General features: G+C 44.2%; 1 protein-coding gene across 2 annotated transcripts in view; it reads right to left on the bottom strand.

Annotated features, from left to right (window-relative positions):
- Positions 1-26699, bottom strand: part of SPTBN1 (spectrin beta, non-erythrocytic 1) — a 192096-nt gene that overhangs the window by 10996 nt on the left and 154401 nt on the right. For both annotated transcript variants that reach the window (XM_004436641.3, XM_014792290.2), the window contains 14 exons: positions 25909-26111; positions 20904-20994; positions 15965-16111; positions 14826-15089; positions 13314-13538; positions 12798-12887; positions 12340-12621; positions 11512-11642; positions 10024-10228; positions 9264-9638; positions 5023-5267; positions 3682-3820; positions 2809-2893; positions 744-940 (listed from right to left, as the gene is read on the bottom strand). In XM_004436641.3, the coding sequence (XP_004436698.1) occupies positions 744-940; positions 2809-2893; positions 3682-3820; positions 5023-5267; positions 9264-9638; positions 10024-10228; positions 11512-11642; positions 12340-12621; positions 12798-12887; positions 13314-13538; positions 14826-15089; positions 15965-16111; positions 20904-20994; positions 25909-26111 (2679 nt within the window). The remainder of the gene's footprint in view (positions 1-743; positions 941-2808; positions 2894-3681; positions 3821-5022; positions 5268-9263; positions 9639-10023; positions 10229-11511; positions 11643-12339; positions 12622-12797; positions 12888-13313; positions 13539-14825; positions 15090-15964; positions 16112-20903; positions 20995-25908; positions 26112-26699) is intronic.

Raw genomic sequence — 26699 nt, forward strand, 5'->3', positions numbered from 1 at the left:
TGCAGTAATTCTCAAGGAGGCTCCTGTGCTGTGGTAGGGATTTGTGTTCAGCCAAAACCTAAATAACACATAAAAAAAAGCCACAGAATCGTCTAATTGAAACTAAGCCATTTCACGAGCAATATGCATGCACCAAAAGTATTCCTTTTTAACACCAAAGTACTCAGGTACATTTTAAATCCCCAGAATTGTAGAAATCGGAAAAAAGACCATTTTTGTATACCATAAAGAATCAGCTTTCTACCAGGAGTGTTAAGTGTCCTGGGAGTGGAAACACCAGTGAGCAAGTCCTATCCTAAGGCCTTGATGTGGGCAGAAGAGATGATCAGGTATGGGGAGAATTTTCAATGGTCTAGGATCAAGCTATCACTTGATGGGAATTCTAATTCTGAAATTCTGAAGGGAATTATAAGGCTATGCTTCCTAGAAACCAAAGCTTCCATTAGATATGGGAGGAAAAGCAGATCAGAAGAGAAAAGCAAACCCCAATCAATCGACTCCCAAGCAGGAAGCTATGATAAGTGATCCTAAATCAAGTTGTCCAGGATGTGACAGAGGGGGTAGGAGCCCTGGGCAGTCTCCCCAGGTCCCGTGCTGAGAGAGCCACCAATTGCACGAAAATCCTTACTGCTTTTAAAAACAGAGCAATAATGCAAATTCTCCAGTCTAGGAGGCAAGCAAATAAAATGGGTTGCCTATGACAACCAATAGGCTGAGCGCCCCGGCATCCAGCAGTCACTCACCGTTGTCAGCCTTTCCAGGGCGGAGAACCTCTCGTCCCAGGTTGCTGCAGACTTTTCAAAAGCCTCGTGGCGCTTGATGAGCTTCTCCACCTCATCCACGCTCTGGCCTATTTCTCGGCTGGATAGGTATGGCTCCTGTCCGAGCAGCCAGGCCTCGGCCACACTGGCATCCCTTGAGAACTGATGGACCTCCAGAACTGCACAGGGTACCAAGAGTGAGTGCTGGTGAGCAGGGGGACGTGGCAGTCAGGGACGGTACCGCCCTCTGGTGGCAGCTGCCTGCACAGCCAGTTTACAGTCTACTCTTGATCAGTACTGTCCAACATAAATGTAACGTGAGCTACGTATACAACTTTAACCTTTCTAGTAGCCACATTAAAAAGAAACAGGTGAAATTAATTACAAAAGCACATTTTAGACAACCTGATGTATCAAATTGTTATCACTGGAACATGTAATCAGTATAAAAAAATTATTGAGATATGGCATTTTTTTCCTTCCATCTTTGAAATCCAACATGTATTTCACCCTTACAGCACATCTCAATTTGGACTGGCCACATTTCAAGTTCTCAAGAGCCACATGTAGACAGTGGCTACCGTAAGGACAGTGCAGGCCTAGAGGGTGTGCTCTGCTCACTCAGCCCTACTTCAGTGAGATGAGCCTCAGAGCCCTGCAGGAATTCACAACCCACATAACAACCAGATTACGCTAAAGGAGCAGGCATTCATACATCACCCTTTCTGGGGTGGTAGTTCTATGCTTTATTTTGGGAGGTTGAGAGAGAGGGAAAGATATGGGGAGCACTACAGAAAGTGGGGACAATATGGGCCAAGGCTTCTGCTTTACTCAGCCTGGGTCCCCACATGTGAGAAAGCAGCATGGTTTCCACTGCAGTCATGAGCAGGCAGGTCACAACCGGCTTCGCACTGCGTCTAACGTGAATTTTCACTGCATCTCAAGCAGCAATGCTGGAGGCTGTTCAGGTAAGAAATTGACTGCAGGCATCATCTGTCCCCAGGAGCTGCCGGCTGTCTCTTTTCATCACCCTGGTGGCCCCCAACACAGCCACAAGGAGAAGATGCCACCACTGTACTAGGGACTGTCACCTCATCCTGTATGCCCAGCATACACCCAGTGCCTAGTTCACAGTGGGGTGTAACAGGGGTTTTGCTGAGCTGAGCCTGCTCTGGGAATTCTCAGAATTTACAGACCAAATCCTCACCCAAAGAATGGTCAGAACTGTGATTTCTTTTTCAAAAGAGGGCTCTGGGCCCAAGACGGTGAAGTGTCCTCACTAGGTAAAAACACACCTTTAAGAAAAGGCCTCTTGGATCCTGTTTCTAGTAAGCACTCTTGGTGTCTGAGAAGGGGGTTACAACACAAGGACAGCGCCCAGAGCCCCAAACACAGAATGGCGAGGATGGTAAATAACGCTGGAGTTGGGCTACTACTTTCAGTGTTCATACCAATTATTAAGTGCTATTTCCAACACTGTAAATTATAAACTGTGTTAGCTCACATGTTCCTTTATAACATGAGATTAAAAATAGAACTACCTCAGAGGGTCACTGTGGGGAGTAAATACAGAAAAATATATAAAACACTTAGAACAACGCCCAGTTGACTGCAAAACCTCTGTAGTTGCTAGCTTTTATTAACCTTCTACTAAGAGCACCAAATATAAGACCTAATCAGGCCAACTTTCCACTTGCTTGACTCTGCAGTAATAATTCTTCTTAAAGACAATTGGAGGAGAGGGCTTCCGTCTGTACTCTCCCAGAGGGATACCGAGTTCTGCCATCCCATGTTCTTCCTAAACACCCAAATCCTGCTTACAACACTGGGATCAACCATGGGATGAAAAATAAGGAATATGCCACAGGGAGCTACTTAAAAATATTTAGCATGAAATGGTGAAATAGGACATTAAAAAAGAAGCATTTAAAACTCCAAAAAAATCATTAAGTGATAACACCACATCAAATCAATTAAAGCAGGAAAATAAACTCGCATGCTTTCAATGGACACCCAAAAAGAGCAGAAAGATTAAGTATGTTCTTACTCAGTCTTAACCATTCCCATCGGTCTTCCCACTTGTCAATCATTTCTTTTCTCTTTTCTGTCAACTGCAGTAACTTTTCCTTGATCTGTGAGAAGAGAAGGACCCCCAAGGACATCTTAATAGAATGTACCACATCCCCCTGGTCCTCCCCTTGATGAGCCACTTCACATAAGAAAAACACATTTTCTGTAGAGACCACCACTAAGCCAGGAAACATCTAAGGACTCCTCAGCCTATCTGTGTACCGGGAGAGGAGAGAAAAGCATGGCAACATTCCTTCCAGAAGGGGCTGAGAGGAAGGCCGGGCTCCACCCAAAGCTGCTTTGTCATGAGGAGGCCAACAGCACACTGAGCCCCCTCCAGACTCTGGTGTTCCCTTCAGCAAACACGCTGAGGAAGAGAGACAGCACGAGGGGCAAAGCCCTGACCTCTCTACGAGAACATCCAATCTCCTAAAGAGGCCCCACACTCGCCTCTTTATTACCATCACCCTAAGTGGAACTAGCAACCAAGTTCTCAAGAGCAAACTCATTTAGGGCACGTGCAACAGAGTAGGGGCATCACCCTGGAAGAGTACTGATAGAGGAGGTGAGAGGAGGAAACCTCAACCTGGGCCCTCAACAACTGTCTTCTGCGCCCCGGACTGATTGGCTCTGTGCCTAGAGTCTTGCGTAATTGTCTTATTCTACACATAGAGGAAAGACGGAGTTCTGAAATGTGTAAGAATGTGCATATGTGTATAAGAACCTATCTATTCCTGTGTGTGTATGTGTGTGCATACACACATATATACATACTCACTAAATAAAGTCATTTTACATCTTAACACCAGCTGCATTCACCCTGGGGCCCCAGAGCAAAGTGGCCTCCTACCTCCTCAGATGCATAGTGTTTTCTCGCCAGCAGGGATTTCCCAAGTTCAATGCAGGTTGTGAAACTGTCATTACGAGCATCAATTTCAGCTTTGATACCTTGATGATTATTCATTAATAGTTCAACAGATGATACATCCCTAAAATTAGACAATATCTCTTTTAGAAGATCGAGCTTTTCAAATAAATGTAGGTTTCAAAACACGTAATTAATTTGAAGGCACTGTTCAACGGCACACTATGCCTTTCAGGCCTGATTCACAGTCTGAGCTCAGGCTGGGTCACTGGAGCTACAGCACAGTCACAGTGTGATTCAGAACCAGCTATGCAACCTAACAGAACAAGGCTCCTCTCATTTTTGTGTGTGTCTGAGTAACTCAAAATGGTTGCTAGCCAGGTGCCAGAAAAACCACTGGATCTCTGTTCAAACTTTTACCTTGAAATGTAATTTGGACTCTTTTCAAGAAGGTACAGAGGCAGTAACAGGCATCCCCAATCGTACCCCAGTGAGTTAGCTGTCCAAGGTTCAGGACACGTGTTCCAAAGAGCAGCTGATATCGTCTCCTTATTAGACACGAAGAGACACACAGAGTGGGAACTAGCTTAGAAATCAGTGATTGGTAGAGATGAAAGAGCTTTTCATAGATCAAAATGAACTGGAAAGTCTTGATCTAGGAAACAGAGTGGCTTTATATATACATACATATAGTATACAGCATATATAGTAATAAAAGTATTTCTTCTCTTGGAGCATAGTTCATTTCTCAGTTACGGTGGGGGCTGGTGCTGGCAGGAGTGAAGTGGGGATTATATATGTGCTGCCTTGTCACCTATTAGCTTCTCTTCACTGCTCTGTATGAAACTCAACCAAAGAGACGAGATAGAACAAATATCAAATAATAATCTCAAGACGCCATTAGAGTAGATGTTGAGGGTTAAGAGACACTCTTAGTAATGTGTATGAAAAGGGATAGAGTGGTTTTTAATCTAATAGAGGAAAAAAACACAGAAAAGCCATCTCATTCCAATTGTGAGGTAGAGCTGGTTATGTTCAAGGCAAGAGGTCACTGACGAGGGCAGGAGGGCCGGGGTGAGCATGGAACATGGCAGCGGAGTCGGGGGAGAAATGGAAATGGAGAGGGCCTGACGACACTGGGCCCCTCGTTCCCTGGCAACCATGTGCAGGAGACAACGGACACAGCGGTGGCTCCCCCCAAACTCCCCCCCAACCCTCCTCTAGCCTTGAACTCTCAGGCAAGGCCTCTAGTTCTCTCTGGAAGATCCCTTCTATGCATTAACCTGGGGTCAGTTAGCCGGATTTCCTCCTGCCCAGGAGTGTTACCTTGGCTTCTCCTGGGCTTCGATCTGCCGGATGACATCCTCCATCCACAGCATGAGGTCGCGCACCATGCTGAAGAAGCGGAACTTGTCCCCTGTGTCCACCAGCCGCACCCTGCGGCCCTCACAGGCGTCCAGCAGGGCCTTCCAGGCTTCCAGGACCTCATTCTCCCGCTTCTGGATGTCATCGGCCTTGTCACCTGCATAGGCTGCCTGGAGGCGGGCCGCATCCTCCTGCAGCTGCCTTACCTGCGAAGCCACGGGGAGATGAGCCAGGTGAGATGGCAGGGCTTTCTCTCCATTGCCCCAGCTCTCCCTTCACACACACCACATGCTGTCTGCTTACGCGCTAACCGGAGCACCAAGTCCAAGTGGGGCCCCTGCCACCCAAGAAGCTCACAATTTCATCAGGGAGATCCAAGTCACAAAAACCCAAGTTTACTATAAACGTATTGAACTACATTGTTAAGTTCTGCACGAAGGATAAGACAAATGAAATGCTACAGGAACACAGGCGGGAGATCTTGGTGAGGAAAGGTCCCCCAGGGGGGCCTGGGATATAAAGACAGTACAGAAACCACATGGTACATATCCAGACAGATTAAAAAAATAAACACCTAATCTGCTCCCTCAGGGTAAAGACGACGTTTTCATCATGAATGAGAAATTGTCATGAAGAACACATTTTGAAAATGGCTCCTCCCTTGCTATGTGATGTTGCTGAAAACAATATACGTATCACCTGTAAAGAGCTCTCAAAGGGGACGCTTCAACTTGAAAAACATAAAAATGCAGCAACTAATATACTTGAAAAAACTGACTGATGCTTAACAAGGTAAAATTTTAACTAGCCAAATTTCAAAATTCAAATTTCAAAAACTTTGCATAATAAGAAATGCAAATGGGTCTTATGAAAAGATGCTACACAGATGCTGTAATTTTTCATCTACCAGTTGGCAAAAATTCAAGTTTGATGATTTACCTGCCAGTGAGCTGATTCACTGTTGGTTGGACAACAGGCTATAGCTCCTATAGAAGGCATGGGCAGTGTTCATCAAACTTGTAAATGCATGTACCTTTTGATTTTATGATCTCATTCTAGGGAATTTATCCTACATACTTTCTTGCACATTTAGGAAATGAAATACACATAAGGTTAATTATTGTAGCATTGTCTATAAAAGCAAAAGACGGAAAATAAAGTAAATACCCGTCAGTGAGGGACTGGTTAAATTAGTGATGGCACATCCATACAAGAGGCCCTAAGCAGTCATGGAAAAGAATGAGGGAGGGCTCTGTGTTCTCATATGAATAGTACTCCAAGATGATGGCTAAGAGAAAAAAGCAAAGTGCAGACTGTGTGCATAATGTCTACTTGCTGCATAAAAAGGAGGAAAAACCAAGAATAGGCTTCACCTTTTTTGGGGGATGGGGAGTGGGAGGAAGATATGCTTTTACAAGAGAAACTAATAACCATGGCTATTTTATATTTTTAAATTTCCTTCTCTTCCATGTTTTATGTATATAAAATACATAGTAGTAGTGTCATACATGTGTACTATGTCTAATTAAAAATACAGACATATGGGGGAATGTACATTCAATCTGCATTCACTGATAGGTTGTAGGTTGTGTGATCTGCGTCCAGACAACAGTCGTCCTGGATGACAGGAGCCTTCAGATGCCTGTGAGGGGAGTATGTGGGGAAATACTACGTGGGGGGTGTAGGTGGGGTCAAAGGGGATGGGGATGGACAACACTGGGGCTTGGGCGGAGGTAGACTACTGACCCCGACTACACAGAGGGACTTTAGGTAGTGGTAGGTAAGGAAAAGAAATTTCTACAAAAGATGCAAAGATGATCATTTGGTTTCCATGGTAATGGCTCAGGTATAACTCAAATTACAACGAGCAAGTCCCTAGGAAATTATTTGAAAAGCTAATTTCCTATATGACTAACCAAATATTTCAAAAAATTTTTAAAAAACAACCTTTACCTGTTTTTAATTTGCTCTCACAACAAAAAGCAAGGTGCAGGAGGACAGCATAAGAGATTAACTACAGCTCTGAGGAGTCACTGAAGACCACCATCCGGTGCCAACACTGTGTTGTTTCCTCGTGCCCCACTGCTCTCACGGAGAATGGTGGCAGGTCAGGCTGACACAGGAGTTAAATGGCCAGGAAGGAAACACCACTGGCTTCTGGGAGCCAGCACCAAGAGCCTTCCCTTCTGCTCTAGTAAACCTGGACTGGGTCATTAACCGCAGAAAGGGCACACATACTCTTATAGCTATAAATGGCCTAGCCCAGTGGGTACCCTGAGGTAGAGACTGTCAGGCTTGAGGGAGGGGATTCCTGTCCTGGATGTGACTGGACCCTCAATGGGCTCCCTCATCTCTCTGAGCCTCACAAGGTAAAGGGATTTCATTAAAAAATGAGGGAGCAACTCCATCATCTCTGGAATCTTTTTAAGTTCCAAAAGTAAATGATTTTACAGGTGCAGAGGAAACACCTGCTGCCGGGCAGGTGTGTTCTCACTCTGCCTCTGGGCCTCCCAAAAGTTCCCCTAAGCTTTTTTATGTAACAACAGAGAACATTCACGGAGCTCTTGCTATGGCATACGTTTTACAAACATCTCAATCCTCAAAGTGTTAGGGAACTGAAGCTTAGAGAGGTAAATTAAACTTGCAGTGACACAGAGCGACAGGCCCCACTTCAAACAAGGGTCTGCCCTTCTCCAGCGACCTTGCTCTAACCACATGTCAGACCGCATCGTTATGGATCCTTACATGTTCATATGGTGCTCCTGGACCTTACGTGTAATGAAAGCCACTGAACATGCAGCTGACAAGCTTTTGGATGGCAAGTTTTCACAGAGCCGGAGTCCACCAGCTCTGAAAGACAGACTGGAAACCCTTACATCATGGTGGGCCCTTTTACATTCTGCTTAATGCAGACCCTCAGCCACTCCAGGCATCTTTTTTAAATATTCCCTCGACACCTTCTACCTCCTTGGTAGAGAAGCTGAAGCCACTTAATCTGAACAAAGCCCCAGCTGTGACAGAAGTCCCTCTGCTTCTACAAGGGGCAAATTAAGGGGAAGCGAGAAGAAAACGGCAGTAAAGGTGGTCTCTCCACAGAGAAAACCCCAAAGCACACCAGAGAGTGATGAGGCTGATGCACTATATCAGGGGTCGGCCCACAGTCAAACCTGGGCTGCCTGTTTTTATAAATAAAGATTTACTGGCACACAGCCATGCCCCTTTATTTTCATATTGTCTATGGCTGCTTTATGCTGTAATAGTAGAGCTAAGTAGCTGCAACGGGGACCACTGTGTCCTACAAAGCCAAAAACATTTACTTCGTGAGCTTCTACAGAAGTTTCCCTGCGCTAGATTATCAATGCGCTTCTAAAAGACAAGAACAAAACTCCTGATAAACTCAGGGCTGGTATCTTGAACAAAACTGGCTTCTTCTCTAGGACCATGAAATTTAGGGGGAAAAAAAAGATGCAACTTATTTTTCATCTAAAAGACATAAGAATAAACAAGAAACTGTGCAGAGAGCGAACTATAGAGTGATTACACCACAGATTTTTACTGTTACATTATTAACACTTGGTCAAACATCTTTTAAACAAAGTCTTAGTGTTAGCCATTCTACACTAGGGGGAAAAAGACCAGGGACATTAAAATATTAGAATCTTGTTTTCCATCTTTCTGGATATATAATTCAGACCCCAGTTGATGGAAAATAATAAGGTCTTATTTTGGAAATTATTCTGGATGGCTATGCTAATATAATACAAATTCTTGTTGACAGGTCTATAACTTGCAAATGTCTGTGTGTGCATCTGGTTTATTTTAATCATGGGGATGTCCATCTAACAATGTCTGCAAATGTGGCAACCTCAGAACTTTATGGAATAAGTTCTCCCAAACGGAGCATTATAACAATGTGCATGTGTGCACGCATGTGCATATAACTTGGGCAATTCTTTGAGGTACTTTTTTTTTTTTTAATTTCCTCCACCCTGGTCACCCCCACCACCTGTTCCTCCCCCAAGAGCATGGCCCGTTCTTTTTTTTTCTTTTTTGCTGGGCAAGATTCACTCTGAGCTAAGATCTGTTGCTTTGAGGCATGTTTTGAGGAGCCAAGGAATGAAGAGAGATGCTCAGAGATGTACAAAGATGCTGATGGAAAGAAAACCACCCCCACACACACCCCTGTGCAGCTCCCCACCCACCTGCGTGCCCAGAGCCTGGATGTCGTGCTCAAACGTGGTGTGCATTCTCTGTAAGGTCTCCACTGTGTTCTGATCTCTCCCAAGCTCCTCGGGGAGTTTCTTGTGTTTGTCCTGTATGCGCCCAAAGATTTCCTTGGCATCGTGGTAAAACTTATGCAGTTCATAGGAGGCGGCGAGAATCTGTGTTCTCGTGTCAATGAGCTCCAGGAGGTCAGCCCAGGCTTCGTTGAGCCCGTCCTTCCACTCAGCGATGGTGGCGGCATCTGAGTGCCCAGAGTTGATGAGTTCATCTGCCATGTGATTGACTGTGTCCACACGCTCCTGCCCAATGTTCCCTGTGTCTCGGGCAAATTCCCGGAATCGTTCTTGTAACATCTGAAACGGGAATGGGTGTAAAGAAATCAGTGAGACTAGGGTTTCTTAATCACATGAACGTCCTTTGGAAAGAAACGAATAATATGCATGACTGAACAGATCTTAGCTCTAAAACCTCTAATCAATCAGGCTTCCTTCTTGCTCACTGTAGCAGAGTAAGGCACTGCCTCCATCTCCTTGTACTACTGGAGAAGGGAGCACAGAGAGGTTAAACGATCTAAGTCAAAGTCGTCTGGTGACAAAAACAGAGTTGAAACTAAACCCTGTGACCTATGATTCAAGTCAGTCAAGGGGTGTTTTATGTGCTCACAGACAAGGAATGCAAATGGCCTTCCATACCCAACACTCATTGCACAACCACTCACGTTCTGCCCGGAGTACTTGCCGTGACGTGCTCATAGTCCTGCCCCAATTCGTGTGACCCTGCGACCACCTCCCTCTCAGCGATCCACTGCTCCAGGTCATCCACCTCACGGTTGAGCTGGAAGAGCCTGTGCCTCTCGTCCAGCTTGCCTCTCCTTTCTTCAGCAAGGTCTTTCAGGCCAGCGTACAGCTTGTCCACTTTGGACTGCCGCATGCTAATGCGCTCACTGGAAAAGGGGGGGTGGGGGCAGTGGGGGGAAAAGGACCTTAAATGTCAAATGTTCTTCAGGGAGAAAACAAATGAGGCAGAAATGCCAAGAGAACATGTTACATAAAATTTCTTGAAGGAAACTTCTGGTTAACCTATTTAGCCTAAAATATAAAACTCTGAAATTTGACCTCAACTTCAAGTAATGAAGAGCCAACATGTAAAAGCACAATAATTAAGGCCGAAGGCCATCCTGACTGTAATGGTGGAGGGAGGGGAGAGAAACCCTAACTCTCTGCACTGCTGGCTCTGTTAAGTCAGGATTTCCTCTGACGTTAAAAGTTAATGCAAAATCCAGGAGCCACCTTCCATTCTCAGGTACCAAGCTGCTGAACGGCCAAAGACATCCCCGTCTGGCACACACCTTTACCTTTTCCGGGCTGTATGCTCTCCCCTGCCAGGAGGGCAGAGCCTGCTGCTCCCCTTTTGTGGGTCTTGGGAGTGCTGCATCCCCCTCCCTCCAACTTCTCCCCAGAATGACTGTCTTGTAACAGGAAATCAAAGAAACAAGGACCTGTTTATCCCTGTCCCTGGAGACTAGAAAGGACACTTTCCTGAGAATCCTGGTCATGAACACCTGAAGGACCAATACACCAACACAGCCGTTGACCTTATCTCCCACTTGCCCTGGTCAACTCACAAAGCCGATCCCTTTCCTTCCTGAGTCATAAAAGGCAGTTACGTAGAAAGCCCAAAACAACTGCCATTGAAGTTAGTTCGTGAGCCTGGCATACAGTCAGGGAGTATGACACACATACCTCTTTTTTTAAACTCCTAAGGCGTTCTAAGGACTCGACGTATAAGAGTTAGGAGGTGGTATCATTCTGTTCTTCTCTGGAGTCCTTTTATTTTACAGGTCCATGTATTCTTGTCTACCACTCCTCTTAAAGCTAATAATGACTTTCCTAAACTGGATGACTTTTTCAACCCAAGGGTAGGTGCTTTCATAACCTGTATCTGTGCAAGTCAATCTGTACTTCTGACTCATGATACCAATAACCTCTCAATAGGGCCTTGGCCAACAGGAGATATTTAATCCATAAGAGCTATTTCCTAATATGACAGTTCACCCTTCCTATTCAGCACAGGCTTATTGGGTCTGTTTTACAAATGCTTCCCAAAGATCTACATTAGCAGTTACTCAAAATGAATGCTACCATTTCCTTTTGCATGGGTCAGAGTAAGAGGTCCTTACTGGGAAGAAGTGATCGACCAGTATCATCTTTACATAATGGCACTCACTTTTCAGGATGGCCGTCGGCCACCAGGGCCCGGCTGGTCTTAGAGAGCTGATGCACTGTCTCTGCATAGTCCTCCACGGCTTGTTCCAAAATCTGGTGCTTCTTCAACATGGAGACGGCACTCTGCTCATCCTGCAAAGAGAGGTGACTATCACGACCACAGCCATCCCCTCCGACCCAACACACCTTAAAGAGGGATGGGCTGACAGCATCTGGGGCAAGAGGAAAAATCATCAGAAAGAAAATAACCATAAGTGTGATAGGGGCAGCGGAACACAGAAGCATTTCAAGAGTGTCAGTACGGACCGGACTGTGGGAAGCTTCTGTGAAAGACGAACATGAGGACAATGCAGAATGACCAAGACCCCTCTGAGGTATAAAGCAAAGCCTGGGCAAACCAAGCACATCCTGGCTGGCTGAAACTCCTCACAGTCTAACAGATATGTAGATGACAGCATTCTGGAACCTTAAAATACTTTCCAATTGTCTCAAAAGCATTTTGTATGTTATAAAGTTTAGGTAATCCTATAACTAGAAAAAGCAAGAAGGACTCTGGCAAATTCCTATTTAAAAAAAAAAAAAGAAAAGGCAGGATGAACCCAGTCTTAATGACACACCAAGATTCAGACAAGAAAATTCTGTATCAAAGAGAAATAGCCAGATTCCAGCCACCTTTATGCACCATTGTGCCGCCATGATACTCAAAGGCAACAATGAAGTATTTCACAAAGACACAGCCCCCAGCAGAAAACAAGCTCGAAGTCACAGGTTCTTCTGGGGCAGGGATGGGACTCCACTTCTTGTGTAGAGGGCCAGAACCCTCTCTCACCTTGGCCTTCTCCTCAGACATCATGTACAGCTCCTGCTCGCTCATCCACGCCTCGGCCTCAGCCGCGTCAAAGTAGTACTGCTGGGCCCTGTGTGCCTCCTCGAGCCGCCTGTGGCGATTCTCCGTCTCCTCAATGAGGCAGCCCCACTGCTCCTTCAGGTCGGCAAGCCTCTGCCGGATGGCCTCGGCATTGAGGCTGCTGCTGTCAGTCACGATGTTTTGGCTCCTCTCAAAGATGTCATCGATACGAGGCTGGTGCCCCTGGATTTCTTTCTGCAGGGTCTGTGGGAGCAGGCAACACAAACGAAAGGCTTGCTAAACTGCAACAGCATACTGTTTATGCCAAGCCATGAGGGCCAAGGAGAAATCGTAAGCCTTCAAAGCTCTCTCACATTCGCTGCCTTGTAATTTGAAGCAATTATTTATCAGACTGAGTTGGCCTGAGCAGAAATGCTTACCTGATTTTTCTTTATTAACAGCTGCACAGTCTGGAGGTTGTGGCCATGATCTCTGGAAGTTGCCAAAGGCATCCTCTCTCCAACCCACAACTAGAAAAAATTGTAAATAGGTGATCAGGACCACTCAAAAAGAACAAATATTTGACACGAACAAGGGCAACAGGGAGTTCCAGCTTGAGAGAGAAAAGCGTGTTCGATCCCACTGGGAATGGCTGCCTGAGGAACCTGCTCTTCTTCTCCAATACAGGACAAGGGCTAGTCTCCCAGACCTTACTTCATTCTCAACGCTGGACTCACCGTGAATCCACATTATTTATTTATTTCTAAACTTCTTGTTTTAGGGGCATGAAAACCCTAGAATATCTTTAGAAAACCAGACAGAAAAATGGAGTTGCATTTTGTGTGAATACACAGAGCATGAGCTTCTACAACTCAGCTCACCACCGTGGCCCAAGGTGAGTCCAGCAGAGAAGCGAGAACACGGGCTTCAGGCAGGACAGGTGAGGGTCTACTCACGATCTCGTCCTCCACATCCCTGTTGAACTGGTGGATCTCTTTGGAGGCCAGCAGGTTGTGCTTCCTTTCGTTCAAGGGCTCCAGCAATTCCATGAACTTGGTCTGCACATTGAGGCGCTTGCTGTCCACCTCGTCGGTGCTCTTCCCCTCCTGACTCAGTGCCTGGGCCTGGCTCTGGAGCTCTTCGATCTCCTTCTTCCGCACCTCCATCTGATTCTCCAGCATCTGAGGGCAGAAAACAGACCAACCTTCACACCAGAGACAGGGAAACACAGACAACCCTATGAACTGTTTGTTTTTCACACTGGCCAAAATGGAAGATGGATGAATATTAATGTAAAGAGACGAGAGACCAAGAAATGGTTCCTAACATCTATCACACTATCACTTAGAATTCCACTTTGTCAGCTGTTTTTTTTAAAAATCCCTTTCTAGGATTTTTAAACTTGGGAGCAACATTCAAGTTTATATAGGAACTTTAGGAGGCAAATGACAGAGGAAATAAGAATTAATTATGGGGAAAGGATAGTCTTCATCTGCCTGTTCAGAAGCCATAACCGATGTTGGAAACCAGTTTAACTATCAGAAAGGAACCAAGTCTTGAGGTTCCAGGTCTTTTAGGCAAGAAGGACAGCTAATGTTATCATCTTCTCTCAATTTCTTTATTCAGAAAGCTGATTATTCTTTTTTTAAATACTGGATAATCAGCTGAAAACATACGAGTTGTTTATTTACATGAGGAAAATTGAGTGGAAGTGAAAGCAGAGGTGTCTCCCTCAGGAAACACCACACTGCGAAGACCAAATACTGACAGCTTAGAGATAGGGGATGGTATCTGGGAATAAATTGATTCCTTTCTTAGGAAGTGGAGGTAAACAGCTGCAACTAAAAACCACCCATAAAAACACTCTTTAATGTATAATAACTTGAAGAGCAGAGAAACTGCATCATTTAGCAAAAGGTAGGGTGGGTGTCACTTTGAAGAAACAAGACTCAGCACTTGGCAAACATGCTCCTGCAGGGACTGGTTCTCAGCAGAACTGTTGGGCCTGGAACTTGGCCATGCACTGCAAACTCACCCAGGAGAGCCACTGGAAGATTCTGCCACCAACTTGCTTTCTCAACCTCACTGAAGCTGTTTTCTCATAATTTCGAAGTAAATTCATTTGCCCTTACAGTGTTCTATCATGATGTAAAAAACCCAAATTTCTTTTATTATCTATTAAGTACCCTGAACAATGAATATTTACTCAATTGTTAAATGGTGATACTATCTATCAACTAAGACGATGATAAAAACAGTATTCCCATGCACGGACACCCAATAATTGTACTAATACTGTGTCTTTCCAGTTGATTCTGGAAAGCTCCATGATGCTGTCAGAGCAAACAGCTGGGTTACAATCCCTTCACATAGAGGTGGATGGCTGAGAACATAGTGGGTGAGTTAAGACTACTAAGACTATGGCAGTAACAGACACAGGCCCAAGTACGTGGTTGCCTCGTGCTTGCCTGTTGCTTTTTCAGCAGGATGTTGACGCTGGTGAGGTCTTTGCCGTAGTCATCAGATTGGATCTGACTCTCCAGGCCATGCAGCCATTTGTCCAGATCTGCGCAGCTCTGGGTGAAAAGTTCAGCCTTGTTTGCATCAAAGAGCCGCTGGGCCTTGGTCTGGGTGGTGGATTCAAGGACTTCCCACATTTTATGTAAACCAGTGAGTTTCTCCTTCACCACAGCTTCTGTCTCGGGCTTTTCTGAAATGAGCTGCATTCCTTCCTGGAAAACACAAATAAATACAGTCTGCTGGAGAACAAAAGTCACTGTGAAAAACAAACTTAAGATATCTGATCTGTGATTTACCTAATTCATTCAACATAGAGTCCTTCCACATGAAGTTACTGCTCAGTAAAACTGATAATGGCCTAGTCTACGCACACTACATGGCTTTCGTGGGAGTCAAGCAAGAAGTGACTGCTGGAGGCAGAAATCGCTTCAATAGGAGGAACCTAAGATTTCATCCCCTCCACTTCACCCCCAAAAGACCTAACACATTATTTTAACCATTAACAGTCTAAAACAATATAAAAAGTGTGAAGAAAGAGAAGGGAGGGCAGGGAACTTCACATTCGTGTTCAGTTATGCTGCATGGAATCTCTCTGTGCCGAAATAATACAATGTAAATTATTATAGTGCTTAGGATACAGTAGTCACACAAGAAAGATAGGGAAAACTTAAAATACATAATATTTCTAAATTCTGTGCAACTGGATCTCATCAGTCTCTGTCACAGTCCAATACATGTAATACGATCAAGATAGTGGGGACTCTGCCCCGGGGGCTCACATTCGGTCATCTGCAGGAGAAGAGATACACAACAGAAACTAAACACCTAGTTTTCATTAAAAGATAAATCAAGCCTTTTTGTACCACCTAGCTGGGTCGCTGCTATTCTGCTCCCTTCTGCTGGGTTGAAGTCAGGGTGTGGTGAGGGGAAGTGGGACTGCTGGGGGCTGTGTAACTTTTCTATATGATCCGATGTGATTCAAATATGCTGGAAAATGTGCTAAATGAAAAGCTCATTTCCACCCAGTTCGTTTTCTCACCACGGCCACACTGCGGAAATGGGAGCCTCACCAAACATTTTAACTCACCTTCTCAATTTTGTCAAGCCATTCCTTGTTGGATGCTAGTTCTGCCATAAATGCTTGATGTTTTAACCATTTACTGTGCAGATTTCTGGCTTCATCATAGGACATGTCCTGGGCTGTAAGCATTTTTTCATTGATCCAGAGAGAGAGCTAGGAAAAAAAACATCAGGAAGGTTTCAGAGACTGTGATCATAGACATCAGCCTTTTTTTCTGCCTGGACAGAGCTGTGTATGTCATACTATGCATACTGCACGTTTCCATGTCAACAGACAACCAAACATTTACTTTAAAACTCTGCCCCGTCATGACAGGCATCTCCACTGTATGGAGGCTGTACCTGAGCCTTGCTGCCAACTATGTATCTAACACTGAATCCAGAAGTACAAAAGCTCTCCGAGTCAGCTTTCAAACTGCTTGGCACTCTTAACCAGCTTTTACCCCAAAGGCGTGTGTTTAAAATTCTGCCCTAACCAGTCCAAGTCACAACCTTCTTTCTCTTCCCAATACCTATGCCAGCTATACCATGTTAATCATGATTAACTGTCTTTTACTCCGTTCAGTAATCTTTTTACTCTTTTAGTTCTACTATAAAAAACACAAAAACTCCACTCTTTTATCCCTCCCTCCCCTTCATGGGTTTATCTATGGGAATGCCAAAAAGCATAAATAACTTGCTCACTGTAGGGATGACCGCAACAATGATGCTCTCTCAATGTTTCCTTCAAGTTTGAGTCACCGTCACCTCTTTTTCTATAGCTGCTATTTCTCTAAAGGGCCTTCCATTCAGTCCAAGAACACTTCACAGGCCTTGATTTTGAGACCCAACATGTCTACTTGGATCTAAACTCTGGAAATCCTCACAAAGCCTGCCAGCCACTGACAGCTGTGAGAACGGAGTTCTCTCATGAGGCTCGGGGTGGGAGTCAGCTTAGCCAGAGGCCCTGGACACACTTCTCCTGCTGGCTTTCGTCCCGATTCGCCTGGCTCCTTACTGCCTGCCTGGAGTTGGCCAGGCTAGGATCCTAATTACTACCCCATGCCCAGCACTAGCCCAGGAAGAGCTTTTTGTTTGTCCAGGCAGAAGATATACAAAGGAGTGCAGGGTCAGCCCGGAACCAGAAGCAAACGTCTTCAGGGACTGTGTCCCTTCTCCCTTGTGACTTTTATTATCAGTCGCTGCCACAACCAAGTTGTACCCAAACTCCTTCATGGTCCTATTTCCAAAAGGTTTAGAAATGACATATAAAACCAATAGAAACCCCTACAGAATCAACATTTCCAAGGCCATTCACTCATACTCTGGGCTGCTGCTGGGAAAGACTTCTCCATAAATTTGCTTCAACAACAGAAAGTCTGTTCTTTGAAAACTACGTCAAGGAGGGTGATGCAGGTCACAGGAGCACCCCTGGCTCTGACCGTGGGGAACTCCAGGCACCATCTGTACCTTTCTCGAGATATTCACCCACCACGCAGGACGGGGCAGGGGTTGAAAGTAAAAGGCAGTGAGATCTTTGATGTCACTCTTTATCAAGGGGAAGAACCAGTAAATCTCATAACGCCCTTTGAAAGCAAAGACCATAGATTTGTTACACAACAACAGAGACGCTAAATTTCCTACTTGAAAAGAATTACCTATTTTCCAGTTAACTGAGTAGCTAAAATCTGAAATACTATGGCCATTCATTCATAGGGGAAAAGGGATGAAAAGGAAACAAAATGGTAAAACTTTCCCCTGTATTCCACACACACAAACATACAAAGATTAAACACAATAGAAAGCATTTATCCAAATTGCAAAGGACATTCACATATTTTTGCTATTCATAACCACCTACCCAAGAGAGATTTAAAAAAAAGAGTTACATAAAAATCAAAGGCTTATAAACAAATCTGCTCTTTGCTGAACACATCATCCCACAGATAAAGCATCATGCCATACAGCACAATGGAATGGATCTATGGAACTTGCTAGTTCATCAGCCCTTCATCAGCATTCTGGAATCAGAACTACAGTTATTATCTGTGGGCATTTACAAAGGTCATTTAAGAATATCCTCAGTCTCTGCAGAAAAGAACACTGCGCAGACTGGAAAGGGATAGGAAAAATGCTTTGATCACTGAATTAAGCTCACAGTGAAGCACTGAACTCACTATCCCTGTGCCACACACACTAGTTATACGGCCCTCCTGAAAAAAAAAATTCAGTTTCAGAAAACAGGAGGTATGCTGTGAGTGAATACAGCAAAAAAGCACTATTTTTTACATCATTCATTTTTCAGGATATCACACTAAAATAACACTATAAAAATTATGAGGCTTTTTGTATCCCCATCTATAACTGGGAACATGAGGGCCCCTGCTCATTCCCACCCTACTGCTGCTGCAATCAATTTCCCCATCCAGGCAGTGCTTATGGGGGCTGGCAACAACAGCAGATGTCACAACCTGTCTCACCTCTAACCAAGGTACCCACAAGGGACAGGGTGTGACAAAGGAACAACGTGAATTCCCTAGACCTCCAACAATGCCCAAGAGCCAGCAATGCTATTAAACCTGAGCTCTGGGTGCTCTGTAAATATCTACCAGCTTAAGAGGTAGACTTTCAAAAGCAGGGCTGGTCCACACACAAACTCCATTCTCAGAGATTCTGGCTAAAAAGGGGCATATTTTAATGAGGCTGAATGATGGACAGTTTACAGCCAAAGAACAATACACATCACCCCTTTGCTTATGCTTCCACACCAAGGGTTCTGGAGCCCCTAAACCTAGCCTAAATTCTGTCACCGCACAGAAACTGCATATGCTGATTCGGGACACTGGCACGCCCCAGCAGACACTATGGTTGTACTAACTTTTAAAGAGGTTCGAGGAGAGAAAGGATAAACCAGTGAGCCTTGGCAGAGCAGTCACAAGGAGACCTGCTAATCCTCTCCAGGACATACAAGCCCAGCCAAAACCTTTCTGCATGCTTTGAGGGGAAATCACACAGGATCGAGCCCTCTGGGCATGTCTAACACACTAGTGTGTGTTGGGGAGTGAACTCCTCCTCACAACCAACAATGCTAATTTGGAACAAGTGTTAACAAAGATCTAAAGACCTAGTAAGCCTATTTCCTTAATTCCCCTGGGAAGGACTATGGTTTTATTTACTTCCTTTTTCCACACATTTCTATTTATGAACCCACATGTATGTAAAAGAAAAATAGGGGGCTGGAAATTGCAACTGGGTTTCTCTCAAGGCTTCTTATTGTCCCCTCACCTCCCGCTCATTTCCTGGCATTCTTTTTCTCAAATTTAGACCAGGTTTCACCAGGCTCAACTCAAGGAATTTCATCTCATTAACTTGCCCTTTAAGGGAGAGTATGGAATCCTATTGATTCCTACTCCATTATGGCCTAAGGTTAAAACCAGTCATTGATGGTGCTTCCAGGGAAACATCAAGGTAATACAGGGACCTTGACTCTGGAAGGCACAGCCCAGGCTGTAAACTCGTCCTGAGCCCTTTTACTCCCTCCAATGCTAAAGGGCACTTGGTACTCACTGCAGCACAAATGCAACTCCACACAGCTGACTGTACCTCCCATTCGTCTGCTCCCACCCTGTCTGTGGCCATGAATGCCTCTTTCCATGAGCATCCTTTTCAAATAGGTTATTCGTGCTTGGACGGCACCTGAAGAGGCACTCCTGTCTTCAGCCTGCCCAGCTCCAGGCAAATCCCCCAGAGACCTGCATTCATCAATGTGGCACTGAAAGCCGATAGACCCTAAACTACATAGTTTAGGGGCTTTCCTTCTTAAGGTTTAGCTGCTAGAGCATATTGCAAGATTCGCAGTAAGACAGCAGTTTAATGGACGTGAAAGATCGCTTCTGTCACATGATCTAACATGATCATTGTTGAGCTGTATTTTTTTTAACACACAGCCACACATTCGCATATAAGATGTTTGTAATGATTTCAGTCATATTCTTAGCACACGACCTGATCCTGTCCCCATACTCTCTAACCCCACTCCCCAAGGTCCCTGCAGCTTCACTTGGATATTCTTCATCCCGTTTTTGCCTCCAAGGGGATTTAGTCTAATAAACCAGAGAGGATTGAGTCACACTGTTGTTCTCTGCCAGAGAAATACGATGTGCTCATGAACTCACGCATGTAAAGTCAGCTGGATGCTTTTCTCCAACTAGCTTGCAGAGAGACTGCATTTTTCTAGCTAACCTTAGTTTTCCAAGTTTGTTTATGTGTTTATCAGGGGAGCATGAAATAGTACGAGAGTCATCAGATGAATACCACATGTTCAACTCAAGAGTTGAAATCAGGATTACTGCTCTTGGCATCTTAGATGTATATCTAAGGAGCACGAAAGATGTATATATCAAGGTCTTCAGTGAATAAGAAACTCAGGTTTTATTTTTTTAATCTTTGCTTCTTACCTGGGTAGCCAGTTCCAGTTTCTTTAGTCTTTTCCTTCCACACCATTAAATGTACATTACTTTAAATAGTTAAAACATAATATTAAATGCTTTTTAGGTTATAGAATATTCTAGGATATCACTGTCTTCAACAATGGAAATACCCAATATGGCAGCCACTAATCACAGTTGGCTACTGAGCACTTAAAATACATCCAGTATGATAGAGGAACTATACTCTTATCTTAATTTTAATTGACTTAAAATATAATAGCCACATGTGGCTAGTGTCTACTGAGATGGACAGCACAGTTCTGGACTATAATATTCTAGATTATAATAATCTAGTTACTCTGGTGGTAGCTTGTAAGGCTGGAGAACTGACAAGGTGCCAAACTGCCCCACCTACAAATTATAGAGGTGATATGAATTTCTGGCCTCAATTAATTTTATAATCCCAAGGGCTTTTCTGTCAAATGTTTGCTAGCTCTTGTTAGAAACAAGGAAGGGAGAGGTTAAAGGGAGACATACCTCCTGACAATCTTGTAGGAATTTCTGAAGATCCCTGTTGTCCTTCAATCTCATCAGAAGCTCACTGGCTGCTTCACGATTCCTCCTATGTCTGTTATAATGATAATAAAAATAATTTTTAAAAAGGGAGGGAGAAAATTTTGAAAAGCAGAATTTAAAACTCAACTTCTTTCCTGGGTTTCTATATAAAGTGAAAACGGTTTGCTTACAGTTCTCAATTACGTCAAGGAGACAAGATAAACAAGCCAGTTTAGCATCTTCCAAATGAGTAAGCCACGGTACAAGAGAGACCAAGACACCTGTTCAAGCCACACAACAGGCCAGGGATGCAGTCAAATAAGCTGTATAAATTTGTGCTTCCTCATCTGGTGCTAGGAAAAAAAATCTGAGCATCACTTCTTCAAGTCTCCATTTTAGGCACTGTGGGAGAATTTGAAACTTACCTTCAAGAAACTCATAACTAGGTGACAGGACATACACATGGCTAAGAAAATATATACTATCATGTAACTGGCTTTAAATTAATGTTTCCTGATGAACAAATTCCCATCTTGAGAAAAGATCACCAAAAACAACAAACCAGGAACGAAAATTTTTGGACCTCTGAGATTTCTATCTACTCAACCCCACTCTAAATAGATAAGAGTAATCAAGGTTTAAGAAGTTTAAGTACAAAAACTTAAACAAAGAACTTGTAAGAATTAGAAGGAGCTGCTGAACTTATGAACAAAAGGGAAACGGGGTGCTCACTCCCCAGCTGGAACGCCGGACACAGCTTCTTCACACACACTGTGGAAGTGCCAGAACTCACTGGCAAAATTCCAACACGCGCCCAGTGGCTTAGGCTCTCCACCAGAGCTGTGAAGGATAGCTAGGTGGATGCTCTGAGTGCCGCGCAAGGACGGCCTTTAAATGATTCTACCGCAGTCACGAGGACTACATCACACAGAGAATCAGCACTGCCACAACACAGCTTCCCCGATATTCCTGAGTAACTTAGGCAAGCCAGGCAGCCTAAGTGCAGGGTATTAAGAGTGGTAAAGAAACAGAATGCAAATGAAGAGGTCTGGGTTTTCACTCTGATTCTCAGAGCAATTTCTTGCTGCACGTGCCTGGGCAAGGTCTCTTGCCCAGCTCTGCCAGGCCCCTATGGCAGGGCTGAGGAAGCACACAACCTCTGATTTCCCACAATGCCAAGAAAGAGCAGCTCAGTGGGCACTTGCTGCTGACTGACTTGTAAAGAATCCTCCTGAGGAGCAAGACAGATCTTACAGCAATGCCATGTGTCACGTGGGCCCTCAGTGAGTGCTGGCAAAACAAGTGACAGAGGCAGCACTGCAGCTGTGATCTGCCCGGGGAGCCGAAGGGAAATGCCCTCTGCTCCTAGAGGTACCAGTGACCACAGAACAACAGGAATAACACGAATGGAAATAATACTGTCAGGTATATGCTACACACATATAATGACTTTTTAATTTTATTTTTTAGTTGAAAGGGGTTTCAGAGCTTCAGAAAAAGGGATCTTACTATGTTTATACCACTTAGGCAAAATGCAAAAATAGAAAAATACTTCTTATATAATGTTAAATGAAGAGTTTATGAATATTCAATGATATAAAACTCCCAAGGCACAGATTAGAAAGCAAAAACTAAAATGGCATGTGCTACAATGAGATTAAAGGTAGTAGTTTCCCCCCCTAAACTTTTAACATTCTATTGCTTTTATAACACCAAAAAATAAAGACCAAAGCCGCTTTACTTCATTGCTATCCTTTCTCAGAGACCAGAAATTAAAAAAAAAAAATTTTTTTAGTGAGTTTGGAATAGCCATCTAAAAATGTGGGTGTGGAAGAAACGTCAAGAAAAGTTCTTCAAGTTCCCTACCCTCAAATTCCAGTCACTATTTGTAGGGGGTTTTAAGAAAATAAAGCAAATCTTTAGGAGAAAAGTAATTTGAGTTGGAGTTAGGCACAAAATGCGAGAGTCCTGCCTTTGGTGAAAGGCCTGGAATAAAAGATCCCATTCTCTTCCACAGTGCCACACGAAAGAGCTATGATGGCAAGGGAGACTCAGACACCAGCAGTTACAACAGGACATACATCCTTGAAGCTCAGGGAAACACTGGAAATAAAAATAACTGTAAACACTGAGAAGATTCACTAAGAGAGATACAACCAGACAGAATCTTGAATTTATCTCTATATAACCAAGTTTGACATGTGCCCAGCAGATTTCTGTGGTGGGGGATTTCTCTTACAGTGGGACTGTGAAGAAGGAAAAGGCCAAACGGTGATTTAGGGCCCCATGTCCAAATGGCACAGATCTAGGAGAGGGCAAGATGATGGCCTTTGACTGATGTGCTCTGCAGAGTGAAAAACAGCTATGCAGGCAGCCGAAACTGTTGCTGACTCAGAAAACCCTCGAGAGAAGTGAGTGTGGCTTAGCTGTTTACTAGTGGTAACCGATGGCATTCATGGGAAGTGAAACTCGCAAAGGTCTTTCAAGGCTGGATCATGGATTTAATTATAGGGAAGACCCTTCTAAAACTTGGCCGTAGTTTCCCACAGTCCTAAGAGCACTCTTTGTTCAGGGCAAGGTTAAATCTCTTGCTTTATTCCCATCTCTCACCTCCTACCCCTATAGTAAGACCCAAAAGCTCCCTCATCACATGGGGCAGATGCTGGGTTTAACCCAGATTCTTGTGAAAAGTAAAGAACCTCAGGTGCCTGAGTATAACAGGTTGGTAATTTTTAAGCTTTTCTCCCCATGTGACATAGGGTCTAGCTTTATGAAGCTGGATACTGTTCCTTGTTCTCCCAGGACTATGCTGTGGCTGGAATTTTCCTTTGAGCCAGGAAGCTCACCCATTCGCATCCCCCAGGGCTGGCTTGGACAGCAGGCTCCTTTCCACTCAGTCACAAGCACTTAAAAGGCCACTTGCGCCCCACCCACATCTGCTAAGAGTCAGCGTCTTTGTTCTGGTGCTTTTTCATTTCAACAAACTCAGTGGTAATCGACAAGATTTCCGGAACGTAGGCACATTATGATTTTTGAAAACAGTTTCACAAGAGTGTCAGAACGTTTCTGGACAGGGTATTAGATCTGAAGGTTTAGATGTTTACTTAGTTTGTGCCCCTACACCATCTGGAACTCACAGATTTGTATATTTTCATAACAGACAAGTATCCTCTGGGATCAGTTTCAGATCTTGAGGCCTCTGGGGATATTAAAGAGAAACCAGAATTCAGTTAACACAAGAGGAGGAAAATAAGAAAACGTAGTCCTCCTGAGGGCAGATCAGTGGAAAGCCCCCTCCCCTTTCCATCTTTCTTATGCTTATGGATAGTACAGAATCCTTTCACCATTTCTTTTTAAAAACAGAAATCCTAAGGAGGCTCTGGAACCCCAGCAGCCCAGGCTCTCAGTCAAGGGCAAAAGGAAGGTTAACCCGTAACCAAGGGCTGGGAAATAACCATTTCCAGGAGTCTCCGGTCTTGACAACATCACCTGCTTCCAACAACCCCTCATAGCTGCAGCACCGGGGGACACACAAATACACAGAGGAAGCTGCAAGGCAGCTGCCTGAATGCACGTGTGCCTAATGGCCAAGCCTGCCTTCAGGAAACCAGCTGTGTGCACCTAACACGGAGGAACATGGGGTATCATATTTACAAAATAATCAGAGATTTAACATCAGGAAAAAAGGAAATTCTTTTTCTCTAAGTTAAGAATGCCTTGTCCAACCCTTTTTTCTCACACCCATTTAAGAAGGGTTTGGTGGAAAGACTTTTCTTTTTTGTAGCTGTTTTAAAAGCAACAGATACAAAATTTTAATTGACATATGTTATACCCAATTCCACAGTACTACCCTTAAAACATGTGATTTAGGCTCAAATCAGAGCAAAAGATGGACTGGAAATGCCAAAGCCAGAAGCTCAATCTTTATGAGCAAAGAGTAATTCCCTTTTCCACCCCATATCACAAAAAGTTAATTAGGCCCAGGGTCCCAGGGGATCCTCTTAGAGATGGTCAACAAAGACACGCTCTTGGCAGGAAGTTCTTCCTTTTCACTGCACTTGAAGGTCAGAGGAGAAGCCTTGAGGAAGGGCTTGTTTCTCCATGACATCAGTCTCACAATAAGCCCTTAAATCCAGCCCTAACCCAACCAGGACCAGAGAAGATCGGCTGGAATAGAGGCCAGTGACTGACCCAGAGGGCCAGACCAAGATGGAAGAGGCTAGCCCAGAACCAGCCCGTGCAGGCGCATGCACATTTTGACCTGCCCTGAACTCCCACTTCCATAACAACCAAGGCAGGGTGAGAATTAGAGGGGAGAGTGAAGCAGAGTACATGGTTTTCAGTCAGCGAGAAAAATCTTTCCAAACTGCAAATAAATAAATCAATAGAAATAAAACAAGAGCATCCATCCAGTCCTAGAGATGCCTTGGCAGAAGACGAAAAGGGCCTTTTCTCTCATGATGAAATAGATCCTATTACAGCATCATCCAAGCCAATTTTCTAAGAAAGGCCTGATAATGTTCCTTTGTGGCCCTGCCAGGTATTCAGGACAAGCCAACCTCTCTCTCCCTCCCCGCTCCCTCCTGAAAGGCTTCAGCGGAGGCTTGTGTGGATAAGGGGGAATGTGGGCTTCGCTGAGCAAGTGTCTGGCTCTCAGGGTCCCGTCGGGTGACATGCAGTGCATCAACTTTTGAAGGGCATGGCTTACCCCCGAATGCTACTCAGCATTATTGCTCCTATAAGTCTTAAGTTAAGGATTTGTTTGGCCTCTCAGGCTTTTCTTTTGTACATGTCTGACAACGAGAACCACATTCTCAGGCAGCCATGCATTGCTGATTCTGTGATAGGCAGACTAAATTTTGCTAGGTGCCCATATCTTGTCCCCTGGGAAATTTATACCCACAGTCCCAAGGACTTTCGGCCAATGATTCAAATGCTTGAGAGTCCCAGGGTGCAAGACCCCCTTAGGAACGTGAGAACACCGTACCTGTCATCAATAGAGTCCACCTTCTCCTGGATGCGATCTGAGTTGATGTTCCCATCGCTCACCAGCCGCCGGCCAGTTTCCACAACAGCGTTGATCTTCTCCTCATTGGCATCCATAGTGGTCATGAAGTCCTCTTGTTTTTTAATAGCTGCTTCAGCTCCTTCCAAGGTGGTGGGCATTTCGGTATGGGCCAAAACATACTCCTTATTTAAAAAGATAAAAGCATAGCAAGATGAGACTTCATGAAATATAACTCACTTTCAGAATAACACAAGCACTCTTTCCTTTGCCCTAAATTTCCATGCAACATACTTCACAACACTTGCTTCATTACACTTAAATAAAATTATCCCTTGAGTCAGATAAAACAAAAAGTTGGGAGGGGAAAAAAAGCCAGTAGGATACCATAAAAGTGATTAAATTTCCTTAACTGGTTAAATGCAGTAAATTTTTTCCCAAAGTGAGTAAGGAAAGCAAACAAAGCTTTGTGCATCAGCCAGAAAGGTCTTCTCATGGGTCCACGAAGGCAGCAGCAACACACCCTTCAAACTCTCTTTTTTAAGAGAGATTAGCAACCTTGATGTTGCCCACCATCCTCAGCTATTTTTTTTTCCTAATCTCTGCCTTGTGTCATCAGGTGAGGTCCCTGGCTCTTCTAGAGCAAGGAAGACAGAGGCATTTGGTCACCAAAAAAAAAAAAAATCCTCACTGTACATTTTCCATTGAATTAATATCTCACAGAATGTTGCCAATTTAATGAGATACTATGAGGACATTCTATGAACATTAGA

This window comes from Ceratotherium simum, chromosome 11 (genome assembly GCF_057802395.1).
Source record: "Ceratotherium simum simum isolate JZ-2026a chromosome 11, ASM5780239v1, whole genome shotgun sequence".
Classification (NCBI taxonomy): domain Eukaryota; kingdom Metazoa; phylum Chordata; class Mammalia; order Perissodactyla; family Rhinocerotidae; genus Ceratotherium; species Ceratotherium simum.